This window comes from Mirounga angustirostris, unplaced genomic scaffold (assembly GCF_029215605.1).
Source record: "Mirounga angustirostris isolate CCGP_5_RB_7025 unplaced genomic scaffold, mMirAng1.0.hap1 SCAF_10, whole genome shotgun sequence".
Lineage (NCBI taxonomy): Eukaryota > Metazoa > Chordata > Mammalia > Carnivora > Phocidae > Mirounga > Mirounga angustirostris.
This window is the reverse complement of record NW_026991718.1, coordinates 117,911,572-117,934,674: the sequence shown is the minus strand read 5'-3', so window position 1 is coordinate 117,934,674 and position 23,103 is coordinate 117,911,572. Positions and strand designations below refer to the sequence as shown.

General features: G+C 46.9%; 1 protein-coding gene across 3 annotated transcripts in view; it reads right to left on the bottom strand.

The window, feature by feature from the left end:
- The window catches only part of PPP1R16B (protein phosphatase 1 regulatory subunit 16B), a 94,952-nt gene that overhangs the window by 57,080 nt on the left and 14,769 nt on the right, over positions 1 to 23,103 (bottom strand). For all 3 annotated transcript variants that reach the window (XM_045885764.3, XM_045885765.3, XM_064573168.1), the window contains exon 2: positions 10,130 to 10,493. In XM_045885764.3, coding sequence (XP_045741720.1) covers positions 10,130 to 10,379 — 250 coding nt within the window. In that variant the 5' untranslated portion in view covers positions 10,380 to 10,493. The remainder of the gene's footprint in view (positions 1 to 10,129; positions 10,494 to 23,103) is intronic.

The window sequence follows — 23,103 nt, the reverse complement described above, 5'->3', positions numbered from 1 at the left end:
CTAACTGACAAACTCAACCAGAATGAGGAAACTGACGGTTCCATTCACCCTAGGGGGAGCCAGATCAGGCTTTGGGAAAGTTGTTCGCGAATCTCAAAGTCACTTCTTATAAAAGTCAGCAAAAGGAACAGGAGTTGTTGGCCTAGAGAGAAGAGGTGGGAGGATAGGTTATGGGCATGACAGACTCGCTGAAACACCAGAATGAACAGACGACCTTATCATCTGCAGATAATGTCATTCTCTATATGAAAACCCTGAAAGAACCCACTGAAAAAATGAGACAGTAAAATGCCTTTCTACAAAATTAATAGATAAAAACTTAAAGCCTTCCTTTCTCGAAATAAACAGGCCTTAGATGATAAAAAACAAAATAAGATAAAACAAAAACAAAACAAAACAAAAAAACCCATAAGGACAACAACAACAAAAACCTTGTAGCTTTCCCAAAGGACTTAAAAGAATAGTTGCCCAGTAGAGATGTGTGCCATTTGCTTGCTTAGAAAAACTCATGACACAGATATCTGTTGGCCCCAAATTAATTTTTTAAATTGTGGTAAAATATACAGAAGATAAGATTTATCATATTAACCACTTCTTACTGTACAGCTGAGTGGCATTAATTACATTCCCATTGTTGTGCAACCATCATCAGCATCCATCTCCAACTTTTTTCATCTTTCCAAACGGAAGCTCTATACCCATTAGACAATAACTTCCCTTTCTCCCCTCCCTCTGGTCCCTGGCTAAATTTGGGGAGGTTGTTTTGTTTTTTCATTTTTTTCACTTTTTTACGGTGGTAAAATATGCATAAAATTTACCATCTTAATCATTTTTAAGAGTACAGTTCAGTGGTATTATTATTATTATATATAATATATAATGCCTATATATTATATTACAATAATATTATGAATATTATATTCATAATGCTGTGTGCTATGCAACTGTCATAGCCATCCATCTCCAGAATTCCTCTCATCTTGTAAAACCAAAACTCTATACCCATTTATAATATTAATTAATTTTGGAGGAATCTATTTTTGAGCTCTGGAGGGAACACTTGACCAAAAGTTCTTATGTAACCAAGAACATAACCAAGAACATTTTGCAAAAGAAGAGCAATTTGAGGAAGGACTCGTTCTATCATACACTAAGCCACATTAGAAAGCTGGGATCAAAACCATGTGTAATTGGCACAGAAACAGATCGTTGGAACATAATAAACAGCTTGGAAAGTTACCCTTTTTCACAGATGAGGCTCAGGAGGATGAGCATGGCATCGCAAACTCGTAGGGAAGGGAAGGAAGCTGGACAATTGGAAATGCTTTGGAAACAAAATGGAGATAGACAGATTTTCATTGACTACTTTACACTAAAGTGAATTCCAGAAAAATTACATGTTTACTTTATTTACATAAGGCCACAAAAATCTAGAAGAGCATGGAGGCTAATATACATCACTGGATGAGGCAACGCTTTAGAGCAAGAGTGAGCAAAATTTTTCTGTATAGGGCGAGAGTAAATATTCTCATCTTTACAGGTTATATGGTCTCTGTGGCAACTACCTAACCCTGTCGCTGCAGTGGGAAGGTTAGATAATATGTAAATGGTTAGGTGTGGCTGTATTCCAATAAAACTTTATTTACAAAAACAGATGGTGGCAAGATTTGGCTTTCAAGCCATAGTTTTAGAGGGATAAAAGCAAAGAACAAAATAATGAAGGGGGGAAGTGAATATCATTAGATTTAACTACATGAAAATGATCTATAAACAAAATGGTAAAGCAAACACACACATACACACATGCGCACGCACACACACACACACACCCAGAGTCTGCGGAAAGCATGTGCACCGTACATTACAACAACCCACATCCTCCCCTCCATTTTCATGCTCTCTCTCTCTCCCCTCCTCCCTTTCTCTCCTCTGTCACAAACATCACTCAATCATTGAAGTCAATAAGAAAAAGCAACTAGTAGAAAAAATGGACCCAAAAAATAGACAACTCAGAGAAATAAAGAAACGAATGCCCAGGAACATTATGAATAGGTATTCAACCTTAAACTTCTCCGTTACATGTGAATTAAGACAACAGGACTATCTCCCATATATTGAATCTATCAGCAACTTTACGCTTTCTGTGGCATCCAGCAGTGTCAATGAGCAAGGCAGAGGTGAGGCAGGCCAGCACACAGGCTGCGGGGCGTTGCAAACTGACCAAATAAGCAATTTCTACCAAAGCCTTGTAGATGTTTATATCTCAAAACTACGAGCCTCAAGGAATCTACCCAAAGTAAACGATCAAACCTGTGACCAAATACTTTAATACAGTGATAATCACCACCACCAGCATAATTTATAGTAGCAAAAATGGGAAACAACCTGAAAATCCAATCATAGGGGAGTGGTTATGTAAATTATGGTACATTCAGACAGAGAACTAGGAGGTCATCATTAACAATCTCTTTTGCAAAGATTATATTAATACAATGTAAAACTGTCCACCTCTAAGCCACATCTGGCTCAGCAGATGGACCTTTCTTCTAAAAATGGCTCCCTCCCTAGGGTTCTGAGATGCCACACTGCCCTAGTTGTCTTTCTTCCACCCTGGCAGGTGATTATTGGTCTCCTTTGTTCTCTTCTTCTTGGCTCAACATGGAGCTACCAAGGTATCCCAGGGTTTCTCTTGGTTTGTGTTCTTTGCTCGATCTACCTTGCTATTACTATAGGAGAGAAGCCATTAAGGTTCTTCCATGTTCTTAAATGAAGTGTTATCTCATTGTGGCTTTGATCTGCATTTCCCTAATGATTAATGATGTTGAGCATCTTTTCATATACCTGTTGGCCATCTGTATGTCTTCTTTGGGAAAATGTCTATTCAGGTATTCTGCCCATTTTTAATTGGATTATTTGGCTTTTTTGTTATTGAGTTGTATGAGTTCCTTATATCTTTTGGATATTAACCCCCTATCTGAGATATAGTTTGCAAATACTTTCTCCTATTCTGTAGTTTGCTGCTTCTTTGGCTGACCATTCTTTTTGCTGTGCAGAAGCTTTTGGGTTTGATACAGGCCCACCTGTTAATTTTTTCCTTTTGTTGCTTGTGTTTTTGGTGTAATAGCCAAAAAAAAATGTGAGCTAATATTTTCTAACAGATAATACATTACCTTTAAAAAGAAGAAAAGAAAGTAGACATGGGTAAAAGAACCTTTCAAAAGGCAAGACCACCAATGGATTTTAATGTAACAAAGTAAGAAAAGCAAAAAATCAATATGGTTTCAAACTCCACATTGAGACTAACCTTCAAGAAGCTACCACCTGTTGAATTTGGTTGCAATATCAAAGAATATCCACAATGATCTGAAAAAGTAATTAAAATATTCCTCTCTTTTCCAATGACATATCTGTGTGACGTAAGATTTTCTTCATTTACTTTAACCAATATAACATATCACAACATATTGAATGCAGAAGCAGATAAGAGAATCCAGCTATCTTCCTTTAAGCCAAGTATAAAACAAGGCTACTCTATATTTTTTTTGTCTTGAAAAATATTAGTATTTTTCATAAAAATATTTATGTTCACGTGTGGTAGTTCTAGTGTCCACAAATTCTCCTCGCTTCAAGAGGTGGAGCCTAATTCTTCTCCCCGTGAGTGTGAGCTAGACTTTGTGAATCGTTTCTAATGAATAGAATATGGCAGAAGTAATGATATATGACTTAAAAGTCTAGGTCATAAAAGGCAGTGTGGTTTCCTTCTTACTCGATCTCTTGGATCACTCACTCTGAAGAAAGCCAGCCAGCATGTTCAGAAGACACTCAAGTGGCCCCATGAAGAGGCTCATATGGCAAGAATCTGAGGCCTCCTGCCAAGAGCCATGTGAGTGTGCCATCTTGGAGGCAGATTCTGCAGCCCCATTAAATCATGAGGTAATTGCAACCTTATGAGAGATCCTGAGCTAGAACCACCCAGGCCACGTTGCCCCTGGATTCTTGATCCACAGAAACTGTGTGAAACAGGAAACGTTTGTTGTTTTAAGCTGCTAAATTTTGAGCTCCTCTGCTATGCAGCAATAGATAACTAGTACAACAGATAATGGCTTTATTTTTATGTTTTAATGAGTAGATATTTTTTAATTCCGCAGTCTTAATTTCTAATATGATAAATATCAATACAGAACCCAGTGAAACAAAAGCTCTTGAGAGTTCTCAGTTTTGAACCATATAAAGGGGTCTTGAGACCAAAAAGGTTGAGGACTAACACCCTAAGCTCTTTGGAAACTACCCCTTTATTAAACTTTTCTCCATTTCTTCCCTATCAGGACCCTGAGTAATAGAACAATACCAAAACATTATCAGTGGTTGTTGCTGTTCACTTTGGGTGTATCTGTGATTTTATTTTCTTAATGTTTTTTTCCTGCACTTTAACAAGGATGAATGATTTTTCTAACTAAGAGAGAAGACACTTCCCTTTTCAAAATCACCAGACGTGAAAGTCAGACCTGTGTTTCCTTTCGATGAGTCGACAGTTTAAGCATGACGTACAGAGCCCGGCTGTGCCCCAGTACACCTCCCAGCGAGGGAGCCGTCTGCGGGGCGCATGGTGGGTGAGGGTCCGGTGGCCACCGCCCCCACCCCCACAGCCTCAGCCAGAATAGCTCTTTCACCCTTTTTACATATTGAGTTTCTGCATAATTTCACAGAAAGAAAAGTTTCCACTGCTGGAAAAAAAAAAAAAAAAAGAAGTTTGAAAACCTTTACCGTGAGAATAACAGTTGAAGCGTTAAAATTAGGCTATAGAAGAATCACTCAAACTTTTTTGGGAATGTGAACAGTTTCCATAAAGAAAACCCTGCACATTCGGAGAGAAGAACAGAAGCCCTGACAACTTAACAAATGTTGGGTGATTTCAACAGAGGCTGGCTCGTGTGGCCGTGGAAAGAGGTTACACCTCGGGATGAAGAGCTTATCCAGGGGACCCCCCCACCCCACCCCACCCCCCGCGCCAAGGGCCTAAGAGGCTGGCAGGAGCTGCAGGATCTTCGGGCCCCAAGAGACACAGATCAGAACCATAAGTGAGTGGCTCTCTCATCCAAAGCAGGAGGTGCCCGGTCCACCTGGCAGTTAAAAGCACAGGCTGCAGAGACATCAGATGTGGGTCTGAGTCCCAGGTCTGACGCCAAAAACCTATGAGATCTTTGGCAGGTGACATAGCCTCTCAGACTTTCGATGTCCTCCTCTGTCAAATGAGGTTTGAGAATGCAAAATGGTGCCGCCCTTTTGGAAAACAGGTTAGCAGCTTCCTAAATGTTAAACCCAAATTTGCCATGTGACCCAGCAATTCCAGTCCTAGGTAACCACCCAAGAGAAATAAAAACTTAAGTGCAAACAAAGACTTACCACAAAAGGAAGCAATCCAAATGTGAATGGATAAACGAAATGCGGCATATCCATACAAAGGAATACTATAGGGCAATAAAAGAAATGAAATCCGGACACATGCCACAGCTTAAACCCACCTTGGGAACATAACTCTAAATGAAAGAAGCCAACCGCAAAAGATCACATATTGGATGATCCATGTAAGTTGAATGTTCCAGAAAAAGCAAGGGTATAGAGGCAGAATGCAGGTTAGTGGTTGCCTAGGGCTGGAGGGCAGGGGTGGGAATCAGGAGTGACTACAAATGGGCACAAAGTTTCTCTTGGGGGTGATGGAACGTTCAAAAATTGGGTTGTGGTGATGGGTGCGTAGCTCTGTAAATTTACTGAAAATCATTGAATCGCACACTTAAAATGGGCAAATTTTGTGATATGTCAATTAAACCTCAATAGAGCTATTTTTAAAAAATGAGATTTGACTCCCTCGCAGAGGGTTGTTACGAGGATTAACTGAGATAACTTTTGATACAAAGTAAGCACTCCGTAAATAACAGTAACAATGATAATCAGTGTATACACTAGTGTAGATTATGTAAGTATAGACCACAGATGATGCAGAATAGCTACAATTTATAGCACTTAAATCTACTCCTTAGCATACCACTTCAACATCTGTAAACTCATTTTAACCCCACGACAACTTTCTGAGGCAGTTGTATTATATCCTCCTCATTTTCACAGATGGGGAAATTGAGGCCCCGAGAAGTTGAGTAAATTTGCTGATGTTGCACAGCTAGTAGGCGGCAGAGCTGGGACGTGAATCCTGGAGAACTAGCTCCAGAGTCCATGCTCCTCTCCACGACACTGCACTGCCTCTCGGGAAACGTCAGCTGTGTCTGTTACTGCTCTAACTAGTGATGGGATGGGGTGCAGAAAAGGCTCATAGATTGCTCCCCAAGAAGGTCACTCAAGACCCAACCCCTAGGTTATAGGAATCAGGGGAAGGAGTGTTCCAGACAGAGGGAACTGCGTATGCAAAGGTGGGGAGGTATGAGAACGCAGGGCATATGGGAAGAAACTGGAGTTGGAGATGGCTGGAGTACGGGGTGATGCTGGGCAGGGGGCACAAGAGGGTGGGGGTCACTTTTCAGAGAGCTGTCACATTTAGGGTCTTGTCTCATTCTTGTCACACCCCCTTGAGGACAAGGTTCAAAACTCCATTTTACATGGAGCGCCTGGGTGGCTCAGTCGTTGAGCGTCTGCCTTCGGCGCAGGTCATGATCCCAGGCAGGTCCAAGACCAAGGTGGGTCCCTGGTGCCCGGATGTTAGCCTGAAGACAACGCAGAGCCAGAGAAGGAAGTACAGTGAGTCCCTCTCCAGCGCTGCCTTTCTCTGGGTTGACTCACATTGCCCTGGCAGGTGGAGGAGGTTGACTCAGCCACTGCTGTGAGCTCAAGGGAGCGGGGGAGCTGACACCCCCATTCCCATCCCGCTGTGAGCTAACGCCCCTGCAGCCTCCCCCGCACCAGCTCCGCCAGCACACAGAAACCATCCCCACCAGCTGGGAGCAGCGGGCTCTGTCATGCTGCCAGGATGCTGAGCGAAGCCTGGCCAGATTGCCTGCTGACTGATGGAAGCTGCACACCCCAGCCCAAGCCCAGCCACCTGTGGACTGCAGGGGGACCTCTCACCCCACCCTACAGCTCCCACAGCACACAGTGCTCCAGGCCTCCACCCTCACTTGGCTGCCCCAAGGCTAGGGACCAGCCGAAGGGGGCAGCACCTGACTCACTCAAATTTAATACACATACCCTTGCAACCAACTCTTCCATCTTCCCACATCTGTCCTTGATCAACATCTACCCTGTGTGCACAAAATGTTCACTTGGGCAAAAGCAAAACCACTGGAAAAACCTCCATGCCCTTCACTAAGGAATCAGTTCAAAACTTCTGCTGAATCCATACTACAGAATACTATGCAGTGATTAAAAAGAATACTACAGCTCTATTATTCCACGGTATTGGCATTGAAAACACCTCCAAGGTATCTTGCTGGGTGAAAAAAAAAAAAAAAAGAAAGAAAGAAAGAAAACTGCAGAATAATGTATCCAACATGTCATCACTTACATAAAAACAAAAAAAAAATTAAAAACCCCAACTAGACCCTGTTTCTCCAAGTGGACAAATACACAGGCAAATAAGAAAAATGCCTGGAAGGAAACACATGAAACTAACAGAGAAAAAGAAGGGTGGAGGGAGGGACTTTTTACTCTGTATGCTTCTGTGTTGATTTTTACAAGAAGAACGTGTTTGTGTATATTTGGGTTCTTAAAAACAAAGTGTGTTAAAATGGTCACCACCCTGGTGCAGCATTCAGGGTCACTTTTCAGAGAGCTGTCACATTTAGGGTCTTGTCTCATTCTTCTCACACCCCCTTGAGGACAAGGTTCAAAACTCCATTTTACATGGGGCGCCTGGGTGGCTCAGTCATTAAGCGTCTGCCTTCGGCTCATGTCATGATCTCAGGGTCCTGGGATCGAGCCCCGCATCGGGCTCCCTGCTCAGCTGGAGGCCTGCTTCTCCCTCTCCCGCTCCCCCTACTTGTGTTTCCTCTCTCACCGTCTCTCTGTCAAATAAAGAGATAAAATCTTTAAAACAAACAAACAAACAAACAAACAAACTCCATTTAACAGATTAAGAAGGTGGACCCAGAGCAGCGAAACAAGCTGCTCAAGGTCACACGCAAGGCCGAGGGGGCCTGCGGTCCTGGACCCAAGCCCGGCGCTCCTTCTCACCAGTCTGTGTGGGAGGCCGGCTGGGTGTGGGGCCCATGCCGGGGCTGGGGAGGCGCCGACATTCTGGATCAGCTGTCAGCCAGCTCACAGAGTCCCTTCAGGGCTTTGTCAGGGAAGGAGGGAGGAAAAGATGAGTGGCAAAGAAGAGCTGATGAACCGCCACCCACGACACAAATTAGACATCACTGATGTGCCGCCCACTGAGCGGGATGGGTCTGCCACGTCACCCAGCACCTCATGTGGGAAGGAGCCTCGCAGGGCCAGTCCCCCGAGCCCGACATTTCATGCCTCTGTCCCGGGGCTGCTCACCCCAGGCTCTCAGCTGCGCTCTTTCCAGCTGAGTAGTTCTGGGAATGCTTCTGCTCCGTCCCCAGAGCACTCTGTAACCAGGGCAGAAGGGGAACTGTGCTTCTCAGAGAGTGCTAGAACCCGAAGAGCAACGTGCATAAAACCCAACCCTCTAGTGCAGCAAATGCCATCCCTCTCTCGATGACTGCGTTAGCACATGTCTGGAGGGTGTGTGCAGGCAGGAGGCCAGAGGGACCCAAGAAACACGGCTAGCGAGCCTCTCCGGGGACAGCCAGAAAGGCCTCCTATACCGGGAGAGGACTGGAGGCTGCTGAGGGGAACACAGGACACACACACACAAACCTCAGCTGCGCGATGACCCCTCAGAGCATCCTCAGAGAAGAGAGCTTTGGTCAAATCATGGATCCTCCAATCATTGATATAACGGGAAACAAACCTACAAGGCCATGAGGCCAGTGACAAGACCTTGGATCCTGTGGTTCCTGGTCCCAGCTCTGCCACCTTGGTCAAGGTTCTGAACCTCTCTGGGTCTCAGTTTCCCCATCTGTAAAATGGGTGTTTATTATACCTGCCTCTGGGGTATCATGGTATCTGGATCAGGGGACATATAATAACATAATTAAGTAAAATGTAACAAGTACAGGATATCCATAATATCTGGAAACAGATTATATGACTGTGTATTTGCATTTGTGTTTATTAGTTTGCTTTATAGAGTGAAAATGTCCTAGACAACATTGTGTATATTCCTGTGTTTCCAGAGTTTATGGACACTCTGCATATAAACAATTATATATATACATATATATATATGATATTATACAAATGTTATATATATACAAATGTGTATATAAACATACATTCATTCTATAAATATAATGAAATAAAATATAGGAATCATGTAATAAAATAAAACATACTAATAACCACTCACAGAGTAGGAGGGACCACACATATCCAACAACTTAGCGGTATTAGCTAATTTAATGCTCACAGCAAGCCCTTGAGGCGGATACTAGCATTTATCCCCATTTTACAGAGGTGGAAACGAAGGTATAAGGAGCCCAAGTGACTTGCCTCCTTGCCCGAGTCACCCCGGGAATAACCGACAAAATCAGTTTGAGAAGCGAGGGCAGGCTAAGCGCAGGCCTGGGCTAGTCACCAGGCCCTACCCCACCCAGGGCTGCAGCCGAGGCCCAGTAAGACCCAACCGCATACGGAGCGTCCGGCGCGGGGGGCCTGGCTCAGAGGAGGGGCTTAAGAAATGCCAGATGCTCTGAGTAGTGAGCTCTTGGAGGAGCAAGACAAGATCCCATTTGTTCGCCACATCTAGAACAATCGTGCGCAAGAAGTGCGATGTTGGTGCACATTCGTGGGAGGCAAGGAAAATGAACGTGGTGTTCATGGGCCAAAGGCGAGAATTCTTATTTCCAAAAAAAAGAGTCGAAGATCAATTCAGGGCCCCACCTCGGAACATGCCCTTGCCCGGACACGCGGGCCCGCCCGCACCGGGGAGACCGGCCAGGCCCGGCCAGCACCCCTCCCCCGCGGCGCAGGCCCCGGGGGCCCGCTCTCCCCCCCGACACACCCCCGCCCGGGCGGGAGGCACCGGGGCCGCGCCGACGGGGGCAGAGGGGCCTACCTTCCTCGGCGTCGTTCCTCAGGGAGGCCTCCAGCAGGGCCACGCTGGCCTCGAAGGACACCTTCTGCCGCCGGCCGCCCGCGCTGCGCTTCCGCTCGTGCTTGCGTTTGCGGTGCTGCAGGTCCTGCTCGTACTGCGCCCACTTCTTCAGCTGCTGGGCCCGGCGCTTCTGGGCGGCGCGCAGCCGCTCCAGCGTGGGCACCTTCTCCAGCAGCTGCAGCTCCGTCAGCAGGTCCACGTGGCTGGCCATGGCCTTGGCGCCTCCCCACACCCTGGCGGGGGGCTAGCGCGGCGGGCTAGCGCGGGGCGCGGGGTGCCGGGGCGGCGCGGGGGCTCCTGCGGGGCTGGGGCCTCATGGTGGGGCCTGTGCGGGGACAGAGACACAGATGGACACGCTGGTCAGCCTCGAAATTCCCATCTGAGGGTGGCACTCGCCCCGTGTTCCAAACACTTGCTTTTTCTATTATATTCGTTTTCTTTTTCTTTTTTTTTTAATTGAGATAGACTCGACCTATAACCTTGGGTGAGCCTAAGGCATAGGAAGTGTTGATCTGATACGTTTATCTATTGCAATATGATTACCACCGTGGCCTTTGCTAACACCTCCATCATGCCACAAAATTATTAATCGGGGGAGTTTACACTGTTATTTCATAGAAGGCTGTTATATTGTTATAACATAGAAGGGGCTTGTTATATTATTATAACATATAAGGGCTTTATTGTTATTTTTAAAGGAATTAATGCCATATTTTAAATTTCCCAGTATTAATTTATTATGTGGTAAATATTGACAGATATCATCCACATAAACAAAAGCTCTTGGGCATCCTTAATTTTAAGAGTGTAAAGGGGTCCTAAGACCAAAAAGTTTGGTAATTGCTGAACTACTGAGACCTAGAAAATCTTGGCTGAAGTTTTCTTCTTTAGATGACCTTAAAAGTTTTTTTAAAATCACATTTTTTGCTCTCATAGACTGCTGGACAACATGAAGTCAACCACATTTCAGTCCGATGCTAACTGGTCCCTGTCTTCATTCAGCGCCGACCCTATGGACTCTCAGACACACAGGGAAAGGGTCTTGGAACAATCACTTGAGACTCTTTAGGCCTGTTTTCCCACCTGCAAAATACTGTCTCCACCTTCCAGAATTAATAGGAATCAAAAGAGCTGACCAAAAAAGTTATACACCTAATAACAGAGAGAAACAGCTTGCAGGGAAAAGAGCCAGATCATGTAAGCCCCGCTCATCTGGGACCTCACAGGCAAGGCTGGGGGAGAGTTGTGGGGTGCTGGGCAAGAGAAAGAAAAAGACTGGCACAGATCTGCATTTGGGTAATATGGAAATGCCTGCTGGTCCCCAGGGGTCAGGATAGCTCTGGGCTTCAAGAAGTGATTGCTGGGGCGCCTGGGGGGCTCAGTTGGTTAAGCGACTGCCTTCGGCTCAGGTCATGATCCTGGAGTCCCGGGATCGAGTCCCACATCGGGCTCCCTGCTCAGCGGGGGGTCTCCTTCTCCCTCTGACCCTCTTCCCTCTCGTGCTCTCTGTCTCTCATTCTCTCTCTCAAATAAATAAATAAAATCTTAAAAAAAAAAAAAAGAAGAAGAAGTGATTGCTGATCTTCTGGGTTCCCCGCTTCACTCGCCGACTGCCCATCCTCCAGAGGCTAACGACCAGGATTCGGCGTAAGCCTGACCCCTGGGAGGTCAGATTGTGTCAGATTGTTCTTCAGGTCCCTCCCAGCTCTGAGACTGGAGGACAGACAAGCAAATGGAGAAGGGGTTGGCTTGACCATGCTCAGAGGGCAAAGGTCCTCAGGGTCTGAGTGAACCCAACTTCAAAAGTAAACATAAGCCAAAGGCAAAACTCAGCAAAAAAAAAACAAAAAAAACAAGCCAACTGCCTTTGGTTGCTTTTATTTTATTTTGTTGTGGATACCTTGTAATGCTTTTTTTTTTTTTTAAAGATTTTATTTATTTATATGACAGAGAGAGACAATGAGAACAGGAACACAAGCAGGGGGAGTGGGAGAGGGAGAAGCAGGCTTCCCGCTGAGCAGGGAGCCCGATGTGGGACTCGATCCCAGGACCCTGGGATCATGACCTGAGCCGAAGGCAGACGCTTAACGACTGAGCCACCCAGGCGCCCCCTTGTAATGCTTTTTAAATGAATTAATTATACTTTTTATTTTGAGATCATTGTAGATTCACATGCAGTTGTAGCACATAATATGCAACCTTTACCTAGTTTATCCCCATGATAAGGTCCTGCAAAACTGTACTCAGTAACATGACCAGGAATTCAGAATTCCCTGGTTTTACATGTACTCCTTTGTGTGTGTGTGTGTTTAGTTTAACACAATTTCATCATATGTGTAGGTTCGTGTGTCCACCACCACAGTCAAGATACAAACAGTTCCGTCACATAAGGATTCCCTAGCCCCCCTCCCTCCAAGCACTCTTATCCTTCCCCTGGGCAATCAACTGATCCCCACCTCTAGAACTGTGTCACTTCAAAAATGTTATATAAATAGAACCAGATAGTAGGTAACCTTTTGGGATTGACTTTTTTACTCAGTTCATTCCCTTGAGATTCATCCAAATTGTTGTGTGTATCCATAGTCCATTCTCTTCAATGCCAAGTAGTATTCTATTGTGTGAATGTACCACAGTTTGCTTACTCACTGCAGAATGGCTGGGCTGTTTCCAGTTTGGGGCTATTACCTTCATGTGCAGGCTTCGTATGAATATAAGTTTTCACTTCTTTGGAGTAAATGCCCAAGAGCACAACTGCAGGATCGTTTGGTAATTATATGATTAGTTTTATAAAAAAAACTGTCAAACTCTGTTTCCTAGAGCGACTGTACCATTTTTCATTCCCACCAGCAATGTATGAGTGATCCAGTTTCTCTGCCAGCATTTGGTGGTATCACTGTTTTTGCATTTTAGCCATTTAGACAGATATTTTGGTTGCCTTTTTAAAAAGTAAGGAGTTCGAAAGAGTTGAATTCCCAACCACATCATATCATGACAGTCAGACCTCACTGGGAGCTAGTGGATCACATATTTACTTCTCCCCACTTCCTCAAGTGATCTAACATCTAATGAACACCTGCTCTGTGACAAGCCCTGATTCAGAGATGGATCAGGGACTAGCTCTGCCTTCTAGGAAACCTCTGTCTGTCTGTCTGTCTGTCTATCAGTGTATCTACAAATTCTTTTTATCCTCTTGACAATCTAATGAGGTAGGTACTATCATCATCCCCATTTCACAGAGAAGGAAACTGAGGCACAGAGAGATTAAGCAGTTTACCCAACATCATGTCATAGCTAGAAAATGGAAGGGCCAGTCTGCCTGAGGCGATGAGGAAAGCTCTCCAGAGTAGGGGACAACTGATTTGAATCTGAAATGATGAGTAGGAGTTTGCCAGATGAAAAGGACAGACATGGGCTGAGAGGGAGCTTGCCAATGTTCAAAGGCAGGCAGAGGGGCTGATCATCATGGCGGGAATTCTAGGAACCCACAAACATGGCTTGAGGAGGATGGGGCTGCTCAGCCTAGAAAGAACAGAAGTCTTCGGGGCAGCAGTGAGCAGTATGTGACTAGGGGCCAGACTTAACCAGGAAGCCCCCAGGTCCACACCACGTTTGGCTGGTTTGTTGGTTGGGCTCTGGACCACACTGTGTTTTATAATATAGTAATGTATTGCTAACATTTAAAACTTGAAGTTTTAATATCCGAAATCAGATGTTCAGGTTTTCCTAGACCATCTCAGCACCTGTCCACGCCGGGCTCCTATGGTAACAATCTGCAGATATGGAGTAGGACTGTCCCGTTCAGGTGGGGACACTACCCCCCCCCCCATTACCCCACCTAACCTCCTTCACTAATTGGCATCCCTTGTTAGCTCCTGTGCTCACCTGAGTTTGCGAGCCCTGTCTTAGGCAGAACGAGACAGCATTCTCCAAATATCCAGAAAGAAAGAGAAGAGAGTCTATGTATCTCCCCACTGAAGAAAAGGCCCCGGGTGCAGGGGAGCAGTGTGTGCACCAGAAAGACAGACACCCAGCCTCCAGAGCAGTCCAGCAAGCAAGTCAGCAAGGTGCTTGTGCTCTCAGGAGGTGGCAGATTCTCTATCACGCGCCGGAGAACACCATTTCCACTTTTGCCAGATCAGCCTGAGTATTCTGTACGATCGCTTTGGGCTCTGACATTCTGCACACAGTTACTCCTTCTTGCACTATTGAGTGTTTACTGATCACCTACTAAGTGGAGGTACCAAAACCCTGCCAAGACTAAAGAATAAGCATACCAATCACTTACCCTGTTAATTAAAGCCCTTAATCCTTTCTAAGGACCCCCCCCCACCCATCATCTCAGCCAAGTGTTTCCGTAAGTGTGGAAAGAGAATCCACTCCAAGGGAATTTTCAAAAGTATGCAACAAGATTTCACATAACATGGACTTACAGAAAGCAAGTCATGTTCTTCACTTCTTTTTTCATCTATTGGATTTTCCCCAGAAGAAAGTGTCAGTTGGGTACTAATAGACTTTTAAACATCCATCCTTATAACCATGTCACTCTCCCTTGTAAACAAAGAGAAGGTGGGCCTCAGGCTCATAGTCTTGGGCAAGCAATGGCATCTGGGATAGAACGCAAACACATTGTTCTGTTTTCTGTGGATTAGTTTTCACGGTTACTGTTTACTTATGGCTGTGATATAAAATTTCGCTCTTAAAGAAATCTACTTCAGTGGAAATCTAGCAAGGTGGTAGCCAAAAAAAATGAAATAATGATGGGATTTAATGTTGGCAAAAACTGTAAGTGATTGGCATTTGGGAAATCCACCTGGCTACTGATCCTCAATGACAATTTTATAAGAGAAACACTCATATGAATTGACGATTTCATCTGACAAATATCTATCTGGCATCTAGCACATGCCAGGACTGTGCTAAGGGCTAGGAGTACAGCAGGGCAGAAGACAGGCACAGTCCCTGATGATTGGATGGAAGACAAAACAGAGGCACGAGGGAGTGGGGAACATGCTTCAAGGAAACAGAGACTGAGCAGAACCTCAAGCCATGGGTCTGATTCCCAGGGCAGTACTCCCTCCCTGGGCCCCATGGTAGCAGGCCCCAGGCAGACAGAAGGGACTCACTGCAATGCCCTCCTTGACTAGGGCAGTTTGTTCAGGAGGAAGGAATTAAGGGCAGTTGCCCAGCCCCCTGGAGCAAGGCGAGGACAATGCCTCCCAAGGGCCAGTAAAAGGGGCCAGAGCACATTTTCCTCTAACTCTGCTCTCCCTGCCAGCCCCCTCCTTCCTCACCCCTCTGGGTTCCCTGGAGCTGGGGCTCCAGGACAGCTCCCTCTTGACTGCTGGTTTTCAGGTGACCTAGTTTCCCCCAATAGACCCACACACCTCCTCCCACCCCTGTCCGAGAAAACCCTGCTTGGTCTAATTAAAGAATTGCCATCGTGCTGCTAACACAGCAGCTGGGCGGCCCCCAAGACAGGGCACCTGTCTGGGTGCTGGGGCAGCCCACAGAAGTCCTGCCTCCTAAGGGCTATGGCCTGGCCCCCTCTGAGACCCGGGCGCACCTGTCCGCACTTCCAGAGGAAACCCGGGATGGTGTTAGGGACGCAGCCCCAACTGTCAGGACCTGGGAGAGCAACATCATCAACACTTATCTCGGAGTCTGAGTCAGGGGATCCCCAAGGGGGACCTCATGTGGAGGAAAACCAGCTCCGTGGAGAGATACTGAGCCCGGTGTTTTGTGGGAGCATCCATACAGACCATCCCGCAGAGAACTGGGCACGTGGGGCCACGAGCCAGTGGAGCAGCCAGGCTGACGAGGCAGATGTGGAAATGGTCTGCAGAGGCCAGGTTGAGGTGAGATTATATCCAGGAAGTGTGTGTGATATGAGAAGAGAAATCAGAAGCAAGGGGGAAATAGGGCAGGGTACTTAATTTTCCCACAAGTGGCTGTATGAGGTCGGGCAGATGAAACAAAATAGTCTGATTGTGGGCAGCGGGAAGTCTGAGGCCAAGCCACTTGACCTCAGTGGGGCAGGACAGGCATTTGGGGTGAGCCTTGATTCAGCGTCTGGTTCCTGTTGAAAAAGTCTGAGCTTGATTCCTCTTGGTGCATCCGCTAACCCTTGCTGTCTGCTCAAGGAGAAACCAAGTCAGCGCACGTCTAGGGAAGCAGGGGCTGCCCTCCAGAAAGCTGAGCCTCGAGGGGAAAGGGTGAGGAAGTGTGCTGGGGTGGACGAGGGACTGGGGAGGACACTCTATAGAACCCCCTCCTCCTTGAAAATGAAAAAGAAGACCATTACAGGGGTGCTGATCGGGCAATGATATGCCTCTGGGGGAACAGGAAAAGAAAGAGAGGCAAGGGTCCGCTAAAAGACACAGACTGCTGGTGGTCTTTGTAGCTGCCCTAGCATTACTCTGGGCTGGGCCCTGATTGGCCAGAACCTGTCAGCAAAGGCCTCTGCCCAGCCCTGCTGATTGGCTGGGGGGAGGCACACGACCTACACTGGCCCCAGTCAGTAACTCTCTTTTCCCATTGCCCCTGACGTGGAAGCATGAAGCCCAGTTGCAGCCGGAAGCCAGCCTAGGGGTGAAGCCAATACTTGGGAGTCAGAGGAGGGGAGGAAATGGGGTCCTTTCACTTAGGGGCTTCTCGACTTCGGTGATCCAAAACAACAAAATCCTCTTTATTATTCAAGCTAGTTGAACTGAATTTAGCTCCCTGTAGCCCAAAGTACCCTAACAGACAGCAATGCTGCTTTTCCGGGTGCAGGAATGGGGACCCCAGAAGGGACTGTTGTCTGAAGCAGGGTGAGTGGCCTCTTGCTGGGGGCACAGTTCCAGATATGGCCACTTCCGCCCCCCCCCCCGCCCCGCGTCCCCCAGCTGAAGGCCAGCCTTGAGGAAGGGTGGGAAGGCCAAAGCAGCCCCACCCCCTCAGAGGGGAGAAGGGGGCCCAGGGCCTTGAGACTCCTCAATCCCAGGGGGGCAGCTGGTTGACACATCTTTGGACTCGAGCCTAGTGCCTTGCGAAAAACAACACGGAGGAAGGTGAATTCAAATTGAAGAGTCTTTAAAACATGAGTCAGACAGTGTCTCAAAGTTCACACCGTCAAAAGAAAATGTTAAGATTTTTTTTCTTGTTCTTCAGCTATTCTTCTCCACACAATATTGGCCTCAGCCTAGAGGAAGCCCGAGAGTGCTCTCTCCTCGTGCTTCCTGTGCGGCTGAGCTCGAGGAGAAGACCAAAACAAAACAAACAGCGTTGGCTTTCCCTCCTCCTAGGAGCTCACTTGGGACCGACTTTCTCTCCTAAAGGATGTATGCCCCCACCCGCACACAACACACTGCTTTGAATAACAGCATCACCGCCCCCCCGCCGCCACCCCAGTATACAAATGTTTTACCCATGAGCAAAGAGACTTCTGGGGCCTTTGGTGTTCCAAATATCTGAGTTAGAAATTGGCCTTGTCACCCTCAAGCCCATCCTCATGGGATTTTATGGACCCACTATCCTAGCCCTTCTGGGATGTACCTTCTAGACTTTAAGCACAGTCATCCCACACAGGCATTCTGGTTTTAAGTCTGTTGGGGGACTCAGGTCCCCAAGGGCCTGCTCCTCAAGTCTGCCTCTCCCAGCTGTGCTCCTTCATTCAGACCTCCGAGTGGTGGCCCTGGGCTTGGCCCCCGACTTGTCACTGTCTCTTGACGCCCATTTACTATGACCCAATTTGGCAAGACTTTGAGGGGGATCCGGCCAGGGGAGGGTGTCAGGATTCAACACCCACCGTTCAACAAGAACAAGGAGGGGTCAAGTAATTAGTGCGACTTGAACTTTCTTGGGAAAAGAATTGTGTCCCGCACTGGGGATGATCAGAGCCCAGCAGACCTCTGACGGAACTGGCTGGGCCATTTTGGCAGTATAGGACCAGGCCTTAACAAAAGCCATGAGCTATTTTCCAAGTCTCTAGAGGGCAGAGCTGAGATCCTGGACAGGCAAAATGAAGAGGTAGGATCAGCCTGGCCAGAGGAAAAATTGCCCAACACTGACAATTGTGCAAAACCCAGCCATGGCACAGTGTTGGGGTCCCACCACCAGGAACTCCAAGGCCATTCGTGAGGCTGCTGACAGAGAAGGTCTACCACCCATGTGGGCTGGTGGGTGGGACTGGCCCAGTGAGCCCCAGTCCTGGCCTGGTAGACAGATCACCTGTATTAGGAGCAAGTACCCCTCACGCATCTTTGCAGCCTGGAACTTGGTAACCACCTGGCTAGCTAGACTGTAAGGGCCATTTGGAGTAGATACTGGTTGATGATGTTTTGGATTCCTTCTTGCCTATGATGGTGAGACAGCTTTCTCGGGCTCAACTCCAAGAAAACTTCAAAGGAAACCACAGCTCAAGCAGGTGAAGGAAAACCCATGAACACACCAGTTTTTCATGCTGAGCTTCTCCCCGTGAACCTGAACCCACAGAGAGGCCCACATGCTTGTCGATAAGAATGTCAAGTGTGGGGGAGGCTGCAGGGGCCAGAGGGAAGGTGCCAAGGATGGGGCACACACAGAGCTGACATGAGGTCTACGAACATTAGTCAGTCTCGGTGCTACACCCAACAGCCAGGCTCTAAAGAAGCTTATGTAACAGCTAAGCGCGGGGAAACAGGAGTCAAATTACACATACTGTTTCTCCAGGCTTGAGGGAGTGTGGTCCACCCCCTCTCTTTGCAGGGAGAGAAAAAACTCCCTTTGCAGCTGGAAGGATCAATTTCCAAAGGAGGCCACCTGTGGCCACAAAACACCCTCCTTGGTTACACATTTATCAAACAGGGGATGGCCACTCACACTGGCCAAGCCCAGAGTGGCCTGTGTCCTCTGCCTCTCTCTTTCCGCGTGACATCTTGGGCTGAGCTTTCCTCTGTGGCACCAACTCTTGAGTTGGTGATGGCCACCTGGAGCACTGTGAGGGGAGGGGTTCTGGGGCCGTGTGTGTGTGTGTGTGTGTGTGTGTGTGTGTGTGTGTGTGTGTGACGACAGGAGGAATGAGCGGTGTGGTCGAGTGGTAATGTCTGCCATGGGGAAAGCAGTGGAGAGTGGCTTGCATGCATACTGGGTGTGCAGCTCTGCTCTACATCATGCTTGCCTAACCTTGGATTTCAATACTTGCCTTTGCGCCAGGGCTCAAAATCCTCGAGTCTTAAACACAAACATCTAGACAGTTATCAGATTGAGTGGAAGGGCCCCTCAAATCCCAATATATCACCCAAACAACAATACAAAATCACTGTGGCCTCTGTGGTAGACAAGAATCAAGACTGTCTTAGGTTCCAGTAGGAATTTCTCTAATAACTCCCTCTATTCTCTAATAACTTCAAGGGGGTAGAAGGAAGAATTGTACTCCATTACTCCATCCCTTAAATTGACTAGATCCGGACTCTAGGAAGCAGTATGCGGAGCCAGCTCAAGCAAAGGAAGGCAACTCCCACAGCTGACTGCCACCTGGCTCAGCTCTGTCCCTGGAGCCGGGGAGATGACACATTCCCCTGGTAACTGGACGGCGTCCATTCCTGCAGGAGGAGGGGCAAAGACACTACTACCATCCAGGGATCACCTTCTCATCCGTTCCAAGCATCATGGGTCCCACACCACTGCCAACATAAAGGAGGAAGGGGACCATGGTCTGCTTCCTAACAAGACCCCTCTCTCCACTTCCGAAACTAGCAAGCTCTCTCCTCCCCTTGGACCAGGGGTCTTCTGAGCCAATTGGAAGTAGCAGGGGTGGGAATTTTAAAGAGTTTTTCATATTGTTTGCTCACTGAGGTTTAGAGAATATTCCAAGGAAGCGAGGACAGTAAAAAACAGAGTGCTAGACTTGAAGGAGAAAGTCCCACACTGGAGGAAGGAAGAACGAGGAGGAAGAGCACAGTGGAGAGCGGACACCTTGAGTGGCGCAGCCAGTGAGGGGTGGAGCTGGGATGTGAACCCAGGTCCACTTAATTCCGAAGTCTACACACATAAAAGGAGAAGGAGAAGAAAGAACTAGGGAAAACCCTGAAAGAACCTTAATTGCTTTAAAAAATCTTCCTCATGAAATGCAAGACTTCACTTGCTGAAGTCAACATACAGTAAAACATAGACCTAATGTGGGGCACCCGGGTGGCTCAGTCGGTTGGGCATCCAACTCTTGGTTTTGGTTCCAGTGGGATCTCGGGGTTGTGGAGACTCTGCACAGAGTCTGCTTGTCCCTCTCCCTCTGCTCCTCCCGCCGCTCACATCCTCTCTTTCTCTCCCTCTCTCTCTCTCTAAAATAAATAAATAAAATCTTTAGAAAAGGGTGCTTGGGTGGCTCAGTTGGTTAAGCGACTGCCTTCGGCTCAGGTCATGATCCTGGAGTCCCTGGATCAAGTCCCGCATCGGGCTCCCTGCTCGGCAGGGAGTCTGCTTCTCCCTCTGACCCTCCCCCGTCTCGTGTGCTCTCTCTCATTCTCTCTCTCTCAAATAAATAAATAAAATCTTTTTAAAAAATCTTTAGAAAAAAAAATATAGACCTAATGAAACTAAGGAGTAGCATCAGAAAAGCTATACAATGTGTAGATGAAATCAACCCAGAGAGAGAGTGCAGGGTACCAAGGACAGCTTCTGTCCACAGCACACCTTCCACTTGTCAGGCTCTTTCCCTGTAGCTCTCGGACCATTGTGCCAACCCGGCAGTGGAAGTGTCGTCCCCATTTCAAAGAGCAGAAGACAAAGATTCAGAGGTAAGGAGCTGGTAAGAAGAGCTCATATTCTGGCTGCTGAGGCTAGCCTCTCTTCTGATTGGTCTAAGCCTGTGCCGTGATGGTTTAGTATTTTTAATATCTTCCCTACTTGAAAAGAAGAGAAAAAAAATGTCAGACAGGGAAGATGGCCCACAGAAGCTTGACTGGTAGCAAGAAGAGGAACCCATGAAGGAGGAAAAAGAAAACCTATGCAGAGTGAGGATAACTGATTAAAGCCATAACTTCCCTGACTGTTGGAGCTATCGTTACTTTTGGAGGCTGGGACAGGAAATATATGTACAGTTGACCCTCGAGCAATGCAGGGGGTAGGGGTACTGACCCCCCCACTTTCAAAAATCCACATAACACCTTTTGACTCTCCAAAAACTTAACTAGTAATCACCCACTGCTGACCGGAAGCCTTCCTGCTAACATAACATAACATAAACACAGCTTCTGTATGTTATATGTATTATATCCTGTATCCTTGCAATAAAGTAAGCTAGAGAGAACATGTTAATAAGAAAGTCCTAAAAGGGGCGCCTGGGTGGCTCAGTCGTTAAGCGTCGGCCTTCGGCTCAGGTCATGATCCCAGGGCCCCGGGATGGAGCCCCGCATCACGCTCCTTGCTCTGCGGGAAGCCTGCTTCTCCTGCTCCCACTCCCCCTGCTTGTGTTTCCCCTCTCGCTGTCTCTCTCTCTGTCAAATAAATAAATAAAATCTAAAAATAAATAAATAAATAAGAAAGTCATAAGAGAAGATACATTTACAGGACTGTGCCGTATGGGGAAAAAAATCCACAGTTATGCAGACCAATGCAGTTCAACCCATGTTGTTCAAGGGTCAACTGTAATCACACCCTTAAATTTCATAAAACCTGTCTTCCAAACCCCTGTGGGCTCAGCATTCCCTTTCTGGGGAGGCACTTTCTCATTTTTACTTCACCCAGCGGCTCCTGAGCCAGATTCATCCCAGCAACTGTCCTCTCTCCTCTACTCCCTGAGAGATGAAATTCGGTAGAATAAGTCAGGAAGTCTCCAGATGCTCTGCGTTTTGGTAAAAGACATTTCCGTGCATTATGTAGTCTTTGAAGTCTCTCCGTACTGGGTCCGTGACCTCCCAGGTCACCATGCAGAGAGGAGCAAGCTATAGTGGGACTGCCTGGACATTACTTCCTCTGCTCTTTGATCTCCAGCCAGAGTTCCTTCACTTTGATTCCCTCTCCTCAGCTCCTCGGGAGGGCACAGAACTCCAGGCATACCTCTGCCTCCCCTCTGACCAGCTGTCTTTCCACTCAACATCGCAAGTTCTCTGTAAGCCATGGACTCGACCCCATGAAAGTGATGTTACTGTCACAACTGAGTTTGTCATCCCGTGTTGAAAACTCAGGTTCATTTTGTGAGCCACTGTGGTCTATCCTCAGCAATCCGGAGCCCTAATATTATTGCCATCCTCCACCCAACATTGTCTCCAGCAAATTATCGGACACCCTCCCTACTTGATACCTGGAGCCATCCAGGTGTAGCCGGTCTCGGGATTTTTCTTTTGGCAATTTTCTCCCCAATTCACTTCCATTTTTTTTTTTTTATTTAAAGCCTCATGCATTTATTCAATAAACAAACATTTATTGCCATCTACTCTATTTATTTCCATAAAATAAGGGGGCTCTTAGGGTCCCTAAATGAACCATTGATCAGAAAGTTTCTGCTTTTAGGGGTGCCTGGGTGGCTCAGTCGTTAAGCGTCTGCCTTCGGCTCAGGTCATGATCCCAGGGTCCTGGGATCGAGCCCCACATCGGGCTCCCTGCTCAGCGGGAAGCCTGCTTCTCCCTCTCCCACTCCCCCTGCTTGTGTTCCCTCTCTCGCTGTGTCTCTCTGTCAAATAAATAAATAAAATCTTTTAAAAAAAAAAGAAAAAAAGAAAGTTTCTGCTTTTAGTAATGGGAGAGAGGTTCTTTTTGGACCTACCCTCTCACATATAACTATAAAACACACACACATACACATACACACACACACATAATCTATTAGAAGGCACTAAGTTTGTTCAACTACAAACATGGAAAATAGAGGGGAGTCAACACTTAAAAGAAAGAAAGAGCGACTTCCATGTTTTTATAGGGTTTTCACCAAGGACAAGCCCCAATTAATGTGTATGGTAGCTACAACTTCACTCTTCCTGTCT